Source organism: Neospora caninum, chromosome VIII, assembly GCF_000208865.1.
Source record: "Neospora caninum Liverpool complete genome, chromosome VIII".
NCBI lineage: Eukaryota > Apicomplexa > Conoidasida > Eucoccidiorida > Sarcocystidae > Neospora > Neospora caninum.
Window position 1 is genome coordinate 4,193,824 of NC_018395.1, and position 17,765 is coordinate 4,211,588.

The window sequence follows — 17,765 nt, forward strand, 5'->3', positions numbered from 1 at the left end:
GCGGGAAGGGTTCGTTGTCTTGTCACCTGCATTTGAAGAGGTGATCTCTTCGACGCAAGTCGAAATCGCGTCTTGCTTTCCCCTCCGTTCTCACATGGAACGACGTCCAGTTTCCTGCGACAGAATAGGACTCAGTGCTCAGAGAACCGGCGGCCGCGTGGAGGTCGTCGCGTCTGATCGCGAGCTTTCCCTCTCGGGGCTGAAGAAGCGTTCCAATTCGTCACCAGCGAAGTCACGTGGAAGGGAGACGCGCGTCCGGGGGAGAGTTTGAGGGGAAAAGACAGGGAAACATGTCTCCGAAAAGGGAGGGAAAGTCGAGACCCCGACGCGCGCGAGACAAGTGGATCTGGGGTATGTATACACTCTCAGAAACCGATTTTCACGGAGATGCACGGATTGAACCCGAGACGCACGTCGACACATTTGCGGCAAAGAGCGGATGAAACCCACATGAAAAAAAGGGCACCTGGACGAAGGCTGGGGAACTTGAGAGTTGAAAAAAGACCCCTTTTCCTCACTTTTTTTTGGCCCCCCGAGGCCTCCACCGCTCGTTTTCCCGTCGTTTTCAGCACGGCTCGCCTGCCTCGTTTTTTCGTAGGACTCAGCCGCTAGGCAGCGGCAGGTTCTCTCACTTACAGAGTCCTTTTGCTCTCTTTTTGCTTCCGCGCGTCGAGGCGGTAGCTGTCCCCGGCTTCTCTTAGGCGCTTGGAGCCTTCGAAACGCCTGGCGCATTCGCGTTTCCGCTCTTTCCGGGGGGAGGACGAGACGCCTCTCTTAAAGGTCGGCGTGTGAGAAGGAGAATGCTCGACACGTCGTTGATGCCAAACAGTTGGAGAAGGAAAAAGGCTTTCTTCTTGATTTCCGTTTCCGTTGCTTCCCGAGAGCCAGGAGGGATGCTCGGATCCCCTTCTTGAACCAGAGCTCGCGCTGTGCACTCGCAGATCGTGTTGACGACAGTCTCCACAAAATTTGGGAAATACAGCCGACCCTGCAGAGAGGAGAAAACCCGGAAAATCACACCGACAGAGACAATGCGTGAAAGGGAGAAGCAGTGCATGCACGCATCCACATCCGAGCTTGAAGAAAAAGCACTCTTCCCTGCGGCCGGATACCGCCTCGACACTTGCCACAGTTACACAGCTTGCTTGCTTCACCCGCAGCATTTCTGAGACACAAACACCGATCCACCAATTACCCTATCCGTAGGCACAACTGTATTCCCCAGCAAAGCATGCACACATTTTTGCATGTGCTCACATCCCTATCCACCAACATCTAAACATATATATATATATATATATACATATATATTTATATACATACATACACACATATACATACATATATATACAAATATACATATATATGTATATATATATATATATATATATATATACATATATACACACATATATATACATACATACACACATATACATATATATATACATATATATATATATATATTTAAATACATATTTACATCCGTAGACAAATGAGGAAACAAAGTCCCTCTCCGTACTTCTTCAGCTTCCACTGCGGGTGCAAACTTTCTAAGTCTTCCGTCGGGCCCTCGTCGGGTGTCGCCTTGGATTTCGGGCATGGAGAGGAGCCTGCGGAACTCGATGGTTTCTTCTGCCGCGGTTTCTTTCTCCTTCGCTTTCTGCGGTTCTGGCGTGGGTCCGTTCGCGTTTCCTGCCTTGTTCGCCGCGTCTTTTTGGGAGCCTCCGACGGCGAGGCGGGCGATGCGCAGCGCAGAGTCGCAGTCGATGAATCCGGGAATGACGGAAAATTCTCTCCACATTTGAATGAGCACCCCGAGAGAGATCCAAGCCCGGCTCGACGCATGCTCGGCCCCCGTCGTCTCGACGGACGTCTGCGAGACAAAGCGGCTGTCTCTCGCTTCAGTCTTGCTCCTGGGGACGTCGTGCCCAGCCGGAACCTTGCCCGCGAGGCTTTTGGGCGCGAATTTTTTGGGTTCGCCACTGTCTCCTTTTCCGCCCTCGCGAAGGGACTTCGCGGCGGTCGGGAACACGGCCGCGCCCCGCTTCCGCGTCAACGCGGGCTGCACAGACAGTTCGCTGTAAAAGACAAAAAGGTGTTCCATGGGCTCCAGTTTGAGCATGGAAAACACGTCGCCGGGGAGGTGCTCGTGCGCGTACGCCCAAATGTTGCGTTGCCTCCGGCTCTCGGGCGAGCCGGCCGACGCAGCCGCTCCGCTGGCGAGCTCTGTCTCCAGCATGAGGCTGCTGGACAGTCGGAAGTCGTCGTTGTTGTACAGCATCTGGTACAGCGGCAGGAACCGCGTTCGACAAAAGTAGTGGAACGCAGTCAACCGCGACGGGTGAGACCGATGAAGCGCCGTCCGCGGATCTTGTCCTTCCTCCAGAGCCTCGCGGCTCAGCTGAAAAGGCGGCAAACACACGGAAATCCGAGAGTATTCTCAACGTACACCTGCAGCGTGCGAGAGCGCTATCTACGAATGCCGAGAGAGCGGGCCAGGAGAGGAACGGCTACAAACAGCTGACCGTGTCGTTGCTCTTCCGCAAGCACCTCGGCGGACACCTCAATTCTAACGACGGCGCAGGGGTGAATCGGGGTCTGGGCACCTTGGCGGAAGGAAAAAAACCAAACTTTTACCAAACCTCCGCCATTCTCTTTGCAAAAAGGCTGCGGCCGTCTTTCAAAAGGGCCGATGTGCGACAGTGGGACTGAAAGTGGAAGACACACCACATGCAGAAGGTCGAGATAAGCAAGTTCCCTGAGGCACGGAAGCCAAAGGAAGACCGGAATGACGCGCAGGAAGCCGTCGGCGCGGATGCGGCCTGTGTCGGGCTCGACGCTGAACTTTTCAAAGAGATCCTGGAGCTGCAGACAAAGGCGAACACGAAGGCGACACGCTCCGTTGAGTGCGGGGAAAACGCTGGGTGAGATCGAACGCAAACAGAGTGCGGTAAACAGGCCTCCGCAGCGAAGCAGGGACCGCCCAGCTGCCACGCAAATCGTCGCAACCCCAAACGACGCTGCATCGGCAGAGCCACGTTTTGCATGCACATGGATGCAAGCAAATACACTTCCACAACGGCAAACAAAGAAATGAACCTATATCCACGTATAAACATATATATATATATATATACATATATGCATGCAAGTGGAGCGGTGCGTGCGTGCGGCACCGACTGTCTTCTACAGTGCGGTTCTCCAGGGTTGAATCGGAGACGGCGACGCAGTATTCTTTCGGTATGAACCTTTTATAGATCCCCTCCCGTGTTCGATGTGTGTGTGCTTTTCGTTGCGCTTGCGAGGCGAGAGTGCAGCGCCCCATCATTCTCATGCAGCGATGATGGACACAGGTCTTTTTGTGCGGCAACCCTGGAGTCATATTCAGTATCCTAGGTAGTATAATGTCTGCAACCTGTGCTGTTTCCCCGCGGAAAGCTTCGCCACACAGACTGTATCTCATTTATCTCCCTTGGCGAGACTGGGGTTTTCTGTTTGTTTCGGGGACTTCCACGCTTCAAAAAGAAAGCCAGATTTAAACCTACCGCGGTGCGGTCTGCGAGCAAATGCTCCTCCAAGCGCGCGTCGTTGCAGAAGCGAAGAAAAGAGAGCTGCGGAAGACCGACTGGAAGGCCGTCGCTTTGCAAATTAGACACATTCGCTTCGCTGACGTTGGCGTAGTGCAGAAAAACTTCCTTGATGCAGTGCTTAAGTCTGAATACAAAAAACCCGCAATCACAAACACCCGAGGCGGGGAAATGGATTCCCCACTGCCGAGGCAGAGTCCCGGCCACGCGGATTCAATCAACATCTTTCTATCTACTTTGGACGTGAAATGGACACACATACGCCGATACATTTTGTGCACGTGCAAATATATTTATAATATATATATATATATATATATATATAACATAATATATATAATTTATATATATATATATATATATGGACATTCACACATAGATATACGTAAATACCTGAGTAGACACAAGAGAGTATAGGAGAGAATGAACATGAAGACGTCAACGGGAATGTGTCCCTCGAAACAGGTGAGCGCTGCCTCTGAGCTCGATTGTCTCTGGTGCGTGTGCGCGCACACATGGAAGACAAGGAATGTTCGGTAAGTGGGCGTCTGGCCCTTTGAGTTCACAAGTCGTGCCGAGTTGCACGTGAGCGTTGACTGACCGAGGACAGTTTTTCAAGAGGCGTTTGATGGTCGTGTGAATATCAAACACATGGCAGGATTTCCAGGCTTTCTGGAAAGCAAAGCACACGCGACATGATTCACGACGATTGCGGGCGCGTCTGGTCCGGCATCTCACCATCCAAATACCTGGATCCCAAAGAGCTGTCTTTATTCGTACTAGCAAGCATTTGCATATCAACCGCTCCTTCGGCGTCCACGTCTCTCTTCACCCCTCTTAAGAGCTGAGTTTCTCCAGTGTGTTTTGTGGAGGCGAAGTGCGAGGACTTACGATTCGCGCGGCATCTCAACCACGCCTACGCATGCAGCGATGGATAGGCACGCGTAGCAGATATCACAACACATGTACACCCGTATGCACATATATCCATATATATCCATATATATATATATATATATATATATCTGCGTCGATGGATGCATGAAAAGGTGTGTGATGTGCGTCTGCATCGAGAGGTGTCCGAGTTTACGGTGTTTGCCGTCTAAACTGGTTGTTCGACTAGTGTTTTGAACGGGTCTCTACCTTAACGGCGTTAACGACAGCCGACGTCTTAGGCAAATGTTGGCCTGTCGCGCGTGCCACGATGAGAGGACCGAAGATCCCCTGACGAAGAGAAAGAGCGTCTTCCGTTTGCACTCCTGAAAAGAAAAGGTTCACGCAAACAAAACGGTCGTCACAAAACGGCGAAAAACCACGATCGCTTTACGACACATCCACCTCGGCACACGCATTTGCGGTCGCCCATGCATATATATACATACACATGTATGGATAATGTGGATAAATGTGTATGACGGGGAACAGAAAGGCCTATTTCGAGTATTGTGTCCGTTCACTGACGCCTGCATAGGGTATCATGCAGACGAGGGATTAGAGTGGGTGTTTCTGGGGGTTTCGCGCGGCGGGTTTACCTGCTTGCCGCTTCGTGGTGATCAGTTCACGGACTTGGTCCATGTCCAGCGGCGCGAAGGTCTTTGCGGCCTCTTCGTATTTCTTTTTTTCCTCCTCCAGCGCCTCCTCCTTCTCTGCAATCTGTTTCTCGATTTCCTGAATTTTCTCCTCTTTTGCCCGGGCAATATGGGCCAGCCGCTGGAGTTCGATCTCCTCGACGACGCACTCATTGATCTCGTCCATCCGATTCGCCAGCTGATAGCGGTGAAGGCGGCGCAGCTGCACACTGAAGAGCCAACAACGCGCATGCGCAGTCAACGCCGAACGCATGCATCACCTCATCCAGATGCCGTCCACGGTACTCCGCCGGCAGGCGCAAACGTGGCGACAGAGAAACACATGCACAACAGATGTACGTATATAATAACACGCTGGCCGACTAACAACACGCTCTGAGTGCACAAAAACATTCACACTGGTAAAAATCAGCGACACTCTCAATCTCGCCACGTATCTCTCTATGTATGTATATAGGTGGTGGTTTCTATGCTGTCTAAAGCGCGGCGCGCACTTGGAATTCGCGGATCGCTGTTTGTGTCCACAGAACGAGTATGTGCATGCAGTAGCTATGCATGCATGCAGGTGTCTCCACGAGCGCGCCGGGATCTTGCGGACGTGCGCGCGTTCGGCTCACCCGATTCTTCTGTACGCTTGAAGGAGCAATTCGAGGTTGGTGAATTGGTTGCTTTCCACGTCCCTGACGAGGGTCACGATTTCTTGAGTCATTTGCTTGAACATGGAAATGTACTGAGCCTGGAGCACCTGCGCGAGAGGAACCAAGTTTTCTTGCTCCAGCCGCTGCATGTTGTGGTGCTCGGCCAAGATGCGCAGATTGCACGTTTCTGTCTGTTGCAGGCGGTCGATCATCGACAGAGTGAAGCGCTGGACGAGGGACTCCCGGTCGGCGCAATTCTTGTTCAGCCGAACCAAAAGCTCTCTGCGCCACACACGCGGCGGCGCCGGATGCACATGTGAACACGCCGACCCGAATGAAGCAAAGAAAGATACAGAGTGCTAGATGTCCATACCCACATACAGACAGTTCTCTCTCTCTCTCTCTATCTATATATATATATATATATATATATCTGTATATATATATGTATATATATATATATGTAGTTTATGCCTATATACCTATATATATATACCTATATATATATATATATATATATGCATGTGGGTGTGTTTCGTCTTATTCATGTTGAGGCGGGTAGGGAAAGGGTTATAGCGAGGCACTGAAACGCCGCCAGAATGGCCAGAGAGAGAGACGCCTTTCACACAAGACAGACGTCCGGCTGTCTACAGATGTAGACACGTTTGGAGGGCATCGCGAGGCAACGGGAGACGGTCACACCGGTGCCGCATATCGATATTCACGAATCGTCACGCACGTACGGGTACCTGTATACTTGATGAGGGCGTTGCCATATGCGGCTGGCTACCTCGCTTTGTTTTCCGAAGGTAGCTGGGCACTGCACGGATGTGCGAGGAACGAGGGAGGCATTCGTTTTCGGTATTTTTCGCAGTCAAGGCTACTCCAAGGACGGCGATGAAAACCCCGACACTGCATGTTTCTTCTGGTCGCACCACTCACCTCAAAAGATGGATATCTTCCCACTGAGACCGGATGTCCTGGACTTCTCTTCTGCGCTTCTCCTCCCGTTCCTTCGAGGTTTCTCCAAGCAGTTCTGCGCAATCCCGTCCTGCCTCTTCCCGTTTTCGTGCGTCTTCGCGTTCGAGTTGCTTGTGGACCAGGTTTTCGAGGACTCTCACGACTTCTTCCTTCAGCTGCCTCTCGTCGGCCATGCCGTCGACCTTCCAGAGCAGTCTCGTCGCCTTTAGGTAGTTCCCTTCTTCCAGCACGCGCTCAAATTCACAGACCTGCGGAAGAACAGAGACAGAAAAACGGCTCTAAAAGGCTGAGAGGGGCCATCTCTCCCCGCTGCTCAATACACGCATGCAGCGGTTGGAAGAAGCACCAATCGCGTCGTCGAGCACCAAGGCCACACGCGCGCAGAAAAGGCGCAAAAAAACGAACAAGCGAAGCACGAGATGAGAACGGTTTTTGTCTCTTTCCATGTGTCTCGCAGCCTCCGTCCCTGCCGCTCTTGGAAGAGCCTACGCACAGGACAGTGACGGTCGCCTCGTTCCCTGTCCTCGCGCCCCAAGGCTGAGGCGAAAGCAATGGACAGATCAAACTATGCATGTACTAAAATGTATACGCTTACAGAGACATTTCGGGATTTAAGAGCATCACGATAAATGCGTGCATATGCATATGTAGATATAAGCAGCTAGACGCACACGGAAGCCATCGACTTGTCTTGCCCCACTTCCACCGAGGAAAGTGTTCTCTTCGTTTTTCCGAGAATCCGTATTTAAAGGTTCGCACGCGTGCGCGACTTGATTTGCGTTGCCCACCTGTTGTCCGAGAAGCGATCGGCGGTCGAGTTCGGTGTACGCGGAGAACACCTCAACAAAGTTGCAAATGCGCGGTTTGATTGGGCATCCGAAAACAGGCTTCTCGTTGAGCGACACCACGATCTCTGCCTCCGTGTACACGGGAAGCTCCAGCGAGCGAATTTGCTGCAACGCATGCGCCCGGACGAACACCAGAAGTGCAAACTGGATCTCAGCCTCCCCTCGCGTCGGCAGTTCGAGGCGCGTGCACATCCGTGGAGACCAAGATACGCATTACCTCACTGCGCCTTTCCACGCACATGTGTTCACCTACAATCAACAGAGCCGACAGACTGAGACGACCCTGCGTGGAGCCCCGACCTCTCATCGCAGTCCCACCTTTGCATTCCTTGGTGCGCCGGAGCTATCCACAAATCCCCCGCACGCGCCTCGATGCGCGGTGGGTTCGACACATGTTTGGCTCGGCCAAGGGGGACTTGACCAGGCGTCCTGAGGCTCGTGCGACACCGAGGGCCTACCTCGTAGGCTTCTGCGATCCCGGGTACGAAGACGTCGGGCTGTTTCTGAGTCATCCACGCGTACGCATCGAGTTTCTCCAACAAGCCGACGGCGATCTGCTGGAGCGGCGTCTTGGGCAGATAGACCGCGTAGTCGACTCTGTAGGTCCCGCGGCCCTCGTCGACAACTTGAAGAATGTTTGCGCCTTGCGATCCGCGGACACTTACGCGGTGGCCCCCCGTCGAGACGCGGTTCCCTGACAGGCCGACAAGAGAAGAAGCGCACACATGAACAAAAAAGCGCTGTGCACTACACACCGGGAAAATGTATATACACGCACGGGTGCGCTCATATGCAAGCAGAGAAAGGGAGAGAGAGAGCACAGACGAGCGACGCTTTCCGACACCAAAACCTGTCAGTTTTGGTGTCGGAAGACCAGTTCCCAGCGAAAAAGTAATGGCGTTACACATGCGTCCAGGGATTGGGACAAGAATAAACATATTTCTGTATTGTCAAAGTCCCACATATGCATATGTACATATATATATATATATATATAGATAGATAGATAGATAGATAGATAGATATAGACATGTATAGATATAGACATGTATAGATATGGATATGAGGCGGAAGGCGAAACGGACCTTGAGTGGATTGTAGAGCACCATGCACCAAAAGAAAAGGCGCCGCGTTGGCAAGCGGAAGGCGCGTGCATCAACGCCAGATACTGAAGCCGCTGTAGAAGTACAGTATATAACCCGTGCCCGGTTCAGGAACATGTCGGCACCCTTGCACAAGAGAGAGGTGTTCCCAAACGCGCGCGAGTCGGCTAGCTGTGGACTCGGCGTTTTTCGGAGCGTCCAGTGCCGTGTCCCTTTTTGCGGGGCCGTTCTCTCACCCATTTCATCGCAGATGGCGACGACGAATTGGTTGACGTAGTTGTGGAGCACGGCGGGTTTCACAGGTTCGCGTTTTGCGTCACCCTTGGCTAGGTTCCACTCTTCTTCTCGCTCGCGTTGCTCGATGACGCGACGCGCTTCGTCCGCGTTGACATAAGGGAGTTGGAGGTGCGGCGAGGGCGAGGCGAAACAGATCTTGGCGGCGTGGCCGACGACTCGGCACGCCTCGGCGACGGCTTTTCCCCGGACAAAGTGAACCTCGAACGGTGACCCGGCGATCTCGAGTCCTTCGTAGGTGACATGCATGAGGACGAAACCCGGCCGGTTGTGTTTGTACTTGACGCGGTAGACGCAGTCGCCGTTCGTCTTCTCCACAACCCACTCCGGGGCAAACTGTTTCAGTTCCGTCTTGGTGATGACTCCTACGCGGCTGTTCCCGATCAAGGAGCTGTCTGTGCGGTAGGTATCCACGGAGAGACACGACGACGGGTCGGCAACGAACGAGTACTGAGGCTCGCCCAAGGGCGAGAAGCAGAGCGCGAGCGCACCGTCGGCTTCCGCAACGCCTTCGCCTCTCCGGTTCCGCGCCTTCACGTGGAACACATTCCATTCGCCAACGTGCCCGACCGTCAAGTTCGGTCCCTCGGCGACGCACATCTGGGCCTCGACGGGGCCGCTGCCTCGGGGCGAGGCCGCTGGGCCAGATCCGACCGCAGCCGGAGACAGAGGCAGTGGCGACGCGGAAAACTCGGCGGCAGCCTCATCCGACGCGGTCGAGTCAGCGTCACCTGCGTCGGCCAGAGAGAGCGGGGGTGTCCCCGGCAGCGGCTGGAGGTGCGTCGGCGCTGGACTGAAGAAGGCGCACACGGGGCGAGCGCCGGCGGGCGACCCTGGCGCCTCCTCGTCTTCTTCTGGAGCCGCCTCCGAAAGCTCCTTGGAGCCTGGCTTCGCCTCGAAGTCGTCCGCGAACGCCGTCCACTTTCCAAACGGACCAATCATCGGCGCGCCGTACGCGTTCGGCGAGCTGTGCCAGCTTTGCGTGCGGCGCCCCGTGCTCCGCCCCTGGATGTTCAGCTGCGCGAACTCGGCGGCCGTCATGAAGAGTCCGTCGGCGGGGCACGGGAAGACCCGCAGCTCGATGTGGCCGCAATGAAAGCGCGAGAAGGTCCCGTGGGAGTCCCCTGAAGCAATCAGAAAACGCCACAGAAAGGCACAGCGGAAAAAACTGTCCAGGCGAAGCCTCCGTCGCCGAGATTCCGCAGACGCCGCGCGCGCGCACCCCGACACCTACGTCCGTCACTCGGCGCTCGAGGCGCTGAAGCACTTGACGATCGCACGTGTCAAACTCCTTCGCTTACCTGGGCCCCCGTCCGGGACGAAGCTGCGGAGCTTGTACGTTCGGAAGGCCGACGCGTCTTTGGTCCTGCCGCCTAGCCTGGCCTTGGCGGAGGTCTCCGAGTCGCCGTCGCAGTCCGTCCACGTTTCCGTCGCACTTTCCTCGTCCCGCGCGTCGCGCACACTCCCTGGAGTTCTCGGCGAAGTCTCCTGGAGCCGCCACCCCGGTGTCTGGGCAGCGCCGGGGACAGCTCCTCTCCCCGAGGCCTTCCACCCCCGCGTCTGCGCCGCACCCGGACTCTTCTCCACCTGCTGGGGTTGGCTGGAGCGACTGCGCTCCGGCGCGAACGAGGCCAAGTTCAGCGGCGACTCCAGGTTGGCGTAGATTTTGCCGTTCAGACAGAGGTAGAGAACCACGCTGGGGTCGAGCCCCGGGTATACCGGCAGACACACTTGGCCGCGGATGTAGCAGGAGAGCAGCGAATCCTCCGATCCGCTCATGCGCTCGATCGCAGAAAAGTTGAGAGGCTGGACTTCGCACTTGGTCACCGCGGTGATCTTGCGCGATTTCCGCCGCAAAATCGCTGGACACGCCTGCTCAGCCTCCCACATGGCGACTACAGACAGCTCGGCCTCGCAGATCTCCCGAAAGGTCAAACCGTAGATTGGCACATTCGCCACCTGAAGAGCACCCCCGGGCAAAAAACAAAAATCCACCCCCGACATGCGACGCGCGTTAGGGCATCTTCGCAAGACACCAGGGAGAGAAAAAACGGGAAAAGAAGCCGAGAGCCACGCAAAGAATATGATGACGCGGCTGCAGGCGTCAAGGCTTCAAACGGGCCCCGTACGTGGGGTCACGGACAAAAGGAACGTCGGCGAGGAGAAAGGCAAACTGAGAAAGAGCCGGAAAGGCCGACGAAACGTCGTGGAGCCGCGACCGCCAGAGGTCCACGACAACGGCGCGACGCGTTTAAGGACACATGCATGCAGAGACCCACGTCCAGTTGTCAATGGACCCATGAAGTCCTGCGGACAGACACACTCCCCCTAAACACCCACACCTATCGATTCCAAACATCGCTACGGCTGCACATACTCGACGATATATATATATATATATATACATATGTACACATACATGTATACATATATATATATATATATATATATCTGTGGATGCGTAGGCGCTCTAGGTTTCCGTACAGGAGTGTCGGGGTTACTTGGTTGCCCCAGATACGCTTGTTCCTTGTTTGTCGCCAAGTGGTATTGCGCGTGCAGGCGTCCTACCTTTCGGATTTCAATCCACGCTGCGTGCGCCGCAGGATAGCTTGCGGTGTCGGCGTGAGTCTCATCGTCTTGCCCAGCAGTGCTCCCCCGCGTTTCCTCTGCGAGTTGCCGCGTTGTCAGGGATTTGCGCATCGCCTTCCGTCCCTCGTCGCCGTCCTTGCGCGCGTCCCCTTGGAACCAGCGGCGCCCCAAAATGGGGCCGAAGCTGATCGCGAGCGGCTTCAACTTGTTCAACGTGACGAGAATCTCCCCAACGGGCGAGAGGCGCCGAGAGTACGCTTCGATCAAATCGAGCAGACTGACAGGCTGCAGGCGCTTCAAAGACTCGCGGTAGGTCGACACCATTTCGCGAATCACCTGAAAAATGCGGTGGACACGGAAGAGGAGCGAAAAGGCCGAGAGATCGAGGGCAGGAAAGGGGAAAAGGAGACAGAACGAGGGACAAGACACGTGGCTGCAGGACGGAACGAACCAGCCTCCGTGACAGAACACGCCCAGCGGTGGGCCGGACGGGAGCGAAGTATGCAACACCAAAGGCGAAAAAGAGTATACATAAGAGAACATATCTCTCTCTATATATATATACATATCTATATGTATATATGTATGTATGTATGTATGTATCTCGCAAAGGAGATAAAGCAGGAATGACGAGAGCAAGAGAGCGGAAGAAACCGTCGCCTCGAGTGAACTCCCGTTTCTGCTCAGCGGGTCCAACGCATGCGAACTGTCCCGGGGCCGCTCGCCTGGAGAGCCAGCAAACATGGCCGTTTCCCTCTTGACGCTTCGAGAGAGAGAGAGGCATGCAAGACGCGTCGCCTGTCCCACCCGCATGGAACGGCGAGGGAGAAACACTTCACGAACCAGATTCGCAATTCCCTTTTGTCAGTGTAGATGAAATCTTACCTCGTGCCGAAAGAGCCGGCAAGGCTGCAAGTGCGTCAACGTCCCGTCGGAGTGGACCGCAACGGGAGGCGCCTTGTCGATGTCCATGAACAGAAGTTGGTGGCGATCCACACGAACTCCGCTGCCTTCGTAGATCCGCTTCAAAGGCAAAATCGCTGTCCCCACCACGGTTACTGGCGATTTGGTTGGATACCGCACGCGGTGAGGCGGGCCGATCGTGTTCTGGAGAGAAGCCGAAAAGGACAGGAACCCAGTCCGGGAACGAGAACCACACGAAACGGAGTTTGCACACTTCGATCTCAGACGTTTCCAGAGGGTCGGCATCCGCAAGAAGCGCCACACGAACAGCCCAGCGGAGTGCATGCACGTGGTTTCCAGGTCCACTCCAAAATTCGAAAACAGCGGCACCGCGAGCCTCGCGAGTCACTTCCTGGCGTTTACGAGAGAATCGCCAAGACGAAACGAAAAGCGCATGCAGCTCTCTCGCCGACATCTCTCACAGACTCGTACCGATCTATCGCTGACTGTAGAGACATGCATATGCGTGGGTAGGCAGAAAACGGAACACACCCGCTGGGCTACACAACTGCCTATATATGCATACATGCATACATAAGTAGATATATATATATATAAATATATACATAAGTATATATATATATATATATGGCACGTGCAGGAAGATATGCAGAGTTGTGTATGCGTGCGAATAACTGTCTCGTTGTCTTACTTGAGGTTGGGTGCCAAAGGGAGCGGCGCGAAATGGGCTGTTCTCAGGAGTCAACGAATGCGAGAGTTTTGGATGTATTTGGACCACGGAAACAAGAAGAAAGGGCCAGACGTTGAAGACGTGGGAGAAATGCTGCATCAAGCCTTTCACGGCCTGCTTCCCTGTCCGTGGAAAGTCGGTTGACGCCGTCTCCCCGTGGGTCGTAGGTGCGAAGGCGCCCCCGTGCTCCAGAGCCAGCTTGGGCTGCCAGGGACTGTCGATGAGCGAAATTGGAACAGTCAATTCCTGTTGCACATCGGCTTCGTCCAGACAGATGGACCCCGGCTTCAGACTCGCGCGGGTGTTAACTGAGACAGAGCATGGTAATGTGAGCGACACAAAAGAGCAAAAAAGGCTGAGGCGTGACTCGATGCAACTAGGCATGTCGCCTCCACCCGTGAATATCGACGAAAGAAAAAGCCGAGGTCTGTGCGCGAGCGCCGTTTTCATTCTGGAGTTCGATTATCCGAAGCTCCTCTGTGACCCAAACACGCATCTCGCAGAGTATACGTAAACAAGGGAACGGCGCCGCTTTGCAAAACGTCGAGAAAAGTCTGGAAATCTTTAGCAGTGTCTAAAGCTGATTTCGGCGTTTTGGTACGCGAGTGCCGCTCTTGATGTTTGCCTCCTTTCGGTTCCTGCTTCATCTGACGCCACCAAGCATGTGTGTATGTGTGTCGCCAGGCGCGTTCTCCGCGTCCTGGGACGCCTTCCCTAGCACTGGCTGTATCGCTGCGTCTCTGGACAGATCTTCCCTTCTTCCCTCTCGCGCGGCGAACCTGCACTGGAAACGCGCAGCCCCCAGCCAGGCAGCCAAGAGACTCCTTGCGCGAAGCCGAGGATTTCAAGAGGATCTTCTTCTGGAAACCAAGCCACCGTGCAAATGCTGAAGCTCGGCGCGAGACCGTAGGCGCCTGCGGCTCCAGAGACACCGCCCCGAACGCGCTCAGGCAGCGGGCGCCCAGAGCGTCTGGTGAGCACGCCGCTCGTTTGCAGGTTGGTGATCGAGGCAATGCGTAGCTGCAGAAACACGGAAAAGGCAGGGTCAAACAAAAAGCTGTGGCGTACTGACGCTGCCTCGCGTTGCCCCGGTGCTCCTCGTTTCCCTACACAACGGTGGATCTTGGGATGTCTCAAACCCCGCGGGTCAATTTTCCGCCGTCGACCGTCTGCATAAAACGCGATGTCTGCCAAGCCATCCGCTTCCGGCGCTACGTTCGGTTTCTCTGGTGTTTTGGGACCCGCGGTTTCTCCCTCTTCGGGTCCTTACTCGCAGAGCTGCCTGGGTCGACGCCTTGACTTCCGCGTGGCGCTTCTCTTTTGGCGCCGACTCGCTTTCTTTCTCTTTGTCGAGATTCACGCCTTCAGGCACTTGGTCGCGCCGCGGATCAAGTTGACCTTTTTCCTCTCCCCTCCCGGCCTTCCCGTCAGACCCTCCCTTCGCGTCCCTGTCTTCCGCCCAAATCGGTTCCACACCCGGCGAGCTCGTCCGCGCCTCTGGAGACTGTCCTTCATCCGGACTGCCACTGGCGTCTTCACCTGCCTCTTTCCCTGAATCGCCTTCCCTCGAGGCCGCCGCCGATCCATGCACATTCGACTCCGTTGAGTTTTTGCGCGCGCGCGAACGCTGGTCCGAAGAGGCCCGGCAGAAGGTGGTGTCCCTACCAGCCTTTTCGTTCTCTTCTCTTCGTGGTGTTCCCTTCGCGTCGCTCCCAGCCTTTTCCTTCTCTCTCCCAGCACTTTCCTTCTCGTCGCTACCAGCCTTTTCCTTCTCTTCTCTTCGTGGTGTTCCCTTCGCGTCGCTCCCAGCCTTTTCCTTCTCTTCTCTTCGTGGTGTTCCCTTCGCGTCGTTCCCAGCCTTTTCCTCCTCTTCTCTTCGTGGTTCTCCCTTCTCGTCGCTCGCAGCCTTTTCCTCCTCTTCTCTTCGTGGTTCTCCCTTCTCGTCGCTCGCGGCCTTTTCCTTCTCGTCGCTCGCAACCTTTTCCTTCACGTCGCTCGCAACCTTTTCCTTCTCGTCGCTCGCAGCACTTTCCTTCTCGTCGCTACCAGCCTTTTCCTTCTCGTCGCTCGCAACCTTTTCCTTCTCGTCGCTCGCAACCTTTTCCTTCTCGTCGTTCCTGGCCTTTTCCTCCTCGTCGCTCGCAACCTTTTCCTTCTCGTCGCTCGCAACCTTTTCCTCCTCGTCGCTCGCAACCTTTTCCTTCTCGTCGCTAGCAACCTTTTCCTTCTCGTCGCTAGCAACCTTTTCCTTCTCGTCGCTCGCAACCTTTTCCTCCTCGTCGCTCGCAGCACTTTCCTTCTCGTCGCTAGCAACCTTTTCCTTCTCGTCGCTCGCAACCTTTTCCTCCTCGTCGCTCGCAGCACTTTCCTTCTCGTCGCTCGCAGCACTTTCCTTCTCGTCGCTAGCAACCTTTTCCTTCTCGTCGCTAGCAACCTTTTCCTTCTCGTCGCTCGCAACCTTTTCCTTCTCGTCGTTCCTGGCCTTTTCCTCCTCGTCGCTCGCAACCTTTTCCTTCTCGTCGCTCGCAACCTTTTCCTTCTCGTCGCTCGCAACCTTTTCCTCCTCGTCGCTAGCAACCTTTTCCTTCTCGTCGCTCGCAACCTTTTCCTTCTCGTCGCTCGCAACCTTTTCCTTCTCGTCGCTAGCAACCTTTTCCTTCTCGTCGCTAGCAACCTTTTCCTTCTCGTCGCTCGCAACCTTTTCCTTCTCGTCGTTCCTGGCCTTTTCCTCCTCGTCGCTCGCAACCTTTTGCTTCTCGTCGCTCGCGGTCTTTTCCTGGTCGTCGCAGGAGATTCGAGTCGTCGATTTCGGGGAGTCTGCGAGCCTTAGGGAGTGCGAAGCTTTTCTCAGCTGCCCAGAGCCGAGCCCCAGGAGGTCTTTGGATTTGGCCTCTGTCGACTCCAATGACTTGGTTGATTTGATGCTTCGAAGGCTTTTGCACGAGAGCAGCTGAGCACCGCCAGACAGCAACCTCGCAGTCCCGGAGAGCCTCCGGCTAACTGACGCGGTGAAAGAGCCGCTGGCCTTCCGCAGAGCGTTTCCTTCCTGTTCCAACACACCAGATCCGCTTTTCCCTCTCGCCACGACGGGGCTCTTCTCCGCACTGCAGTCGACGCCTGACTGTGGCGTGGGGAGGCCTTCCTTTGCGGGGTTCGCCTTCTTCTCGGCGTCTTCACCCCCTAACGCAGGTGCGACGATGGCTCCAGTGCCGTCGATCCCGCCCGGATCCTGCGCACAGTCTGCGTCTCTTGCCGCCTGTTCACTTGGCACGGACAGCGAGTCTGGTGACGCCGGTGGGATGGGACGAGGTGAAGCCGTTCCGTTGTCGATCTCCTCGGACCCTGACGCGTGCGCTGCGGTCTCTGCAAAGCGTACGCGCAGCCGTCGATTCTCAGTGGGAAAATCAGGAGCATGCACGCCAGACAGAGGCGAAGCTGCAAAGGCGCGAAGGCCCGGAGGCGGGCGAAGCGCAGACGCTGGAGAAGCGCCGGACTGAGGCGGGGCCCATGCAGATGGGAAGAGAGAAGACGTCGAGGCGCCGGACTTTTTTATACAGCCTGGAAGTGCTGATCCAGACGAGGGACGCAGAGACAACAGAGTGGTGGCGGACTCTCTTGGACGAGAAACGGAAGATTCGGGAAGAACCTGCGAGAACGCTGGAGGGGACCGTGCCTGCGGAAAAGGCTCCGTGACGCCATCATCGAGACGCGACGAAGCACGCGACCCGGAACCCGAAGACACCGCAGAAGACGGGGAAGAGTCCGAGGAGGAAGGTGACAGCCACGGTGGAGCAGCAGATACAGCACGACGACGGGGTTGCCGCCTCGCGGTCTGGGAGACTGGATCTTCCCCTGCACGGAAGTCTGCCTCGCTCTCTTCAGAGGACGACGGCGCGAAGTATACGTGTCTCGCTTTTCGTCGGACCCCCGTTGTTAAGATTTCGTCTTCGACGACGACATCAGACGACGGCGAATCAGGCACGCGAGATGACCTGTGCCGCAGTAGGCCAGGCGGGCTAGCGATTCGGCCCTGGTCAGACTGGACGGCCTCGTCGTCTGTGTCTCCCACGAGTTCCGTCTCTGTTTCGTCAGATTCCGCTGATTCAGTCTCTTCTCGGTCGTCGAGGTTAGAGACTTCATGGGGGACACGCGCCTCGTCTTCGAAAGACGAGGAAGACAGAGAAGAAGACAGAGAAGAAGACGAGGGCGACGAGGGGACGGGATGCAAAGATGAGGCACGCGGCGAGAAGAGAGGCGCGGGACGCCGGCGGGGGCCCAAGAGCCCAGGCGGGCGATCGCCCAGGGACAGGGAGCGAATGCCCTCCATCAGAAGCCCCCACCCCGGGAGAAAGGCGCCGAAAGGACCAGAGAAAAATGACGAGACGGAAAACGGAGAGAGAAAGACAAAAACGGAGGAGAAAGGCACGAAAGTGCAGACAGGCGAAATGACGCGTGGTAAGTTTTTCGGGGGAGGGGAGG

General features: G+C 55.5%; 1 protein-coding gene across 1 annotated transcript; it reads right to left on the reverse strand.

Moving 5' to 3' along the window:
• Positions 1–697: 697 nt before the first annotated feature.
• NCLIV_035340 (conserved hypothetical protein) lies at positions 698–17,613 on the reverse strand (the record flags this gene model as incomplete). The annotated part of the gene is made up of 18 exons (XM_003883735.1): positions 698–988; positions 1,523–2,404; positions 2,731–2,868; positions 3,549–3,717; positions 4,192–4,262; positions 4,734–4,849; positions 5,123–5,388; positions 5,797–6,099; positions 6,760–7,046; positions 7,587–7,751; positions 8,105–8,340; positions 8,986–10,167; positions 10,345–11,002; positions 11,612–11,968; positions 12,518–12,739; positions 13,248–13,594; positions 14,066–14,306; positions 14,557–17,613. 18 exons carry the CDS (start codon positions 17,611–17,613, stop codon positions 698–700), a joined length of 8,988 nt encoding a protein of 2,995 aa, XP_003883784.1.
• Positions 17,614–17,765: the final 152 nt, after the last annotated feature.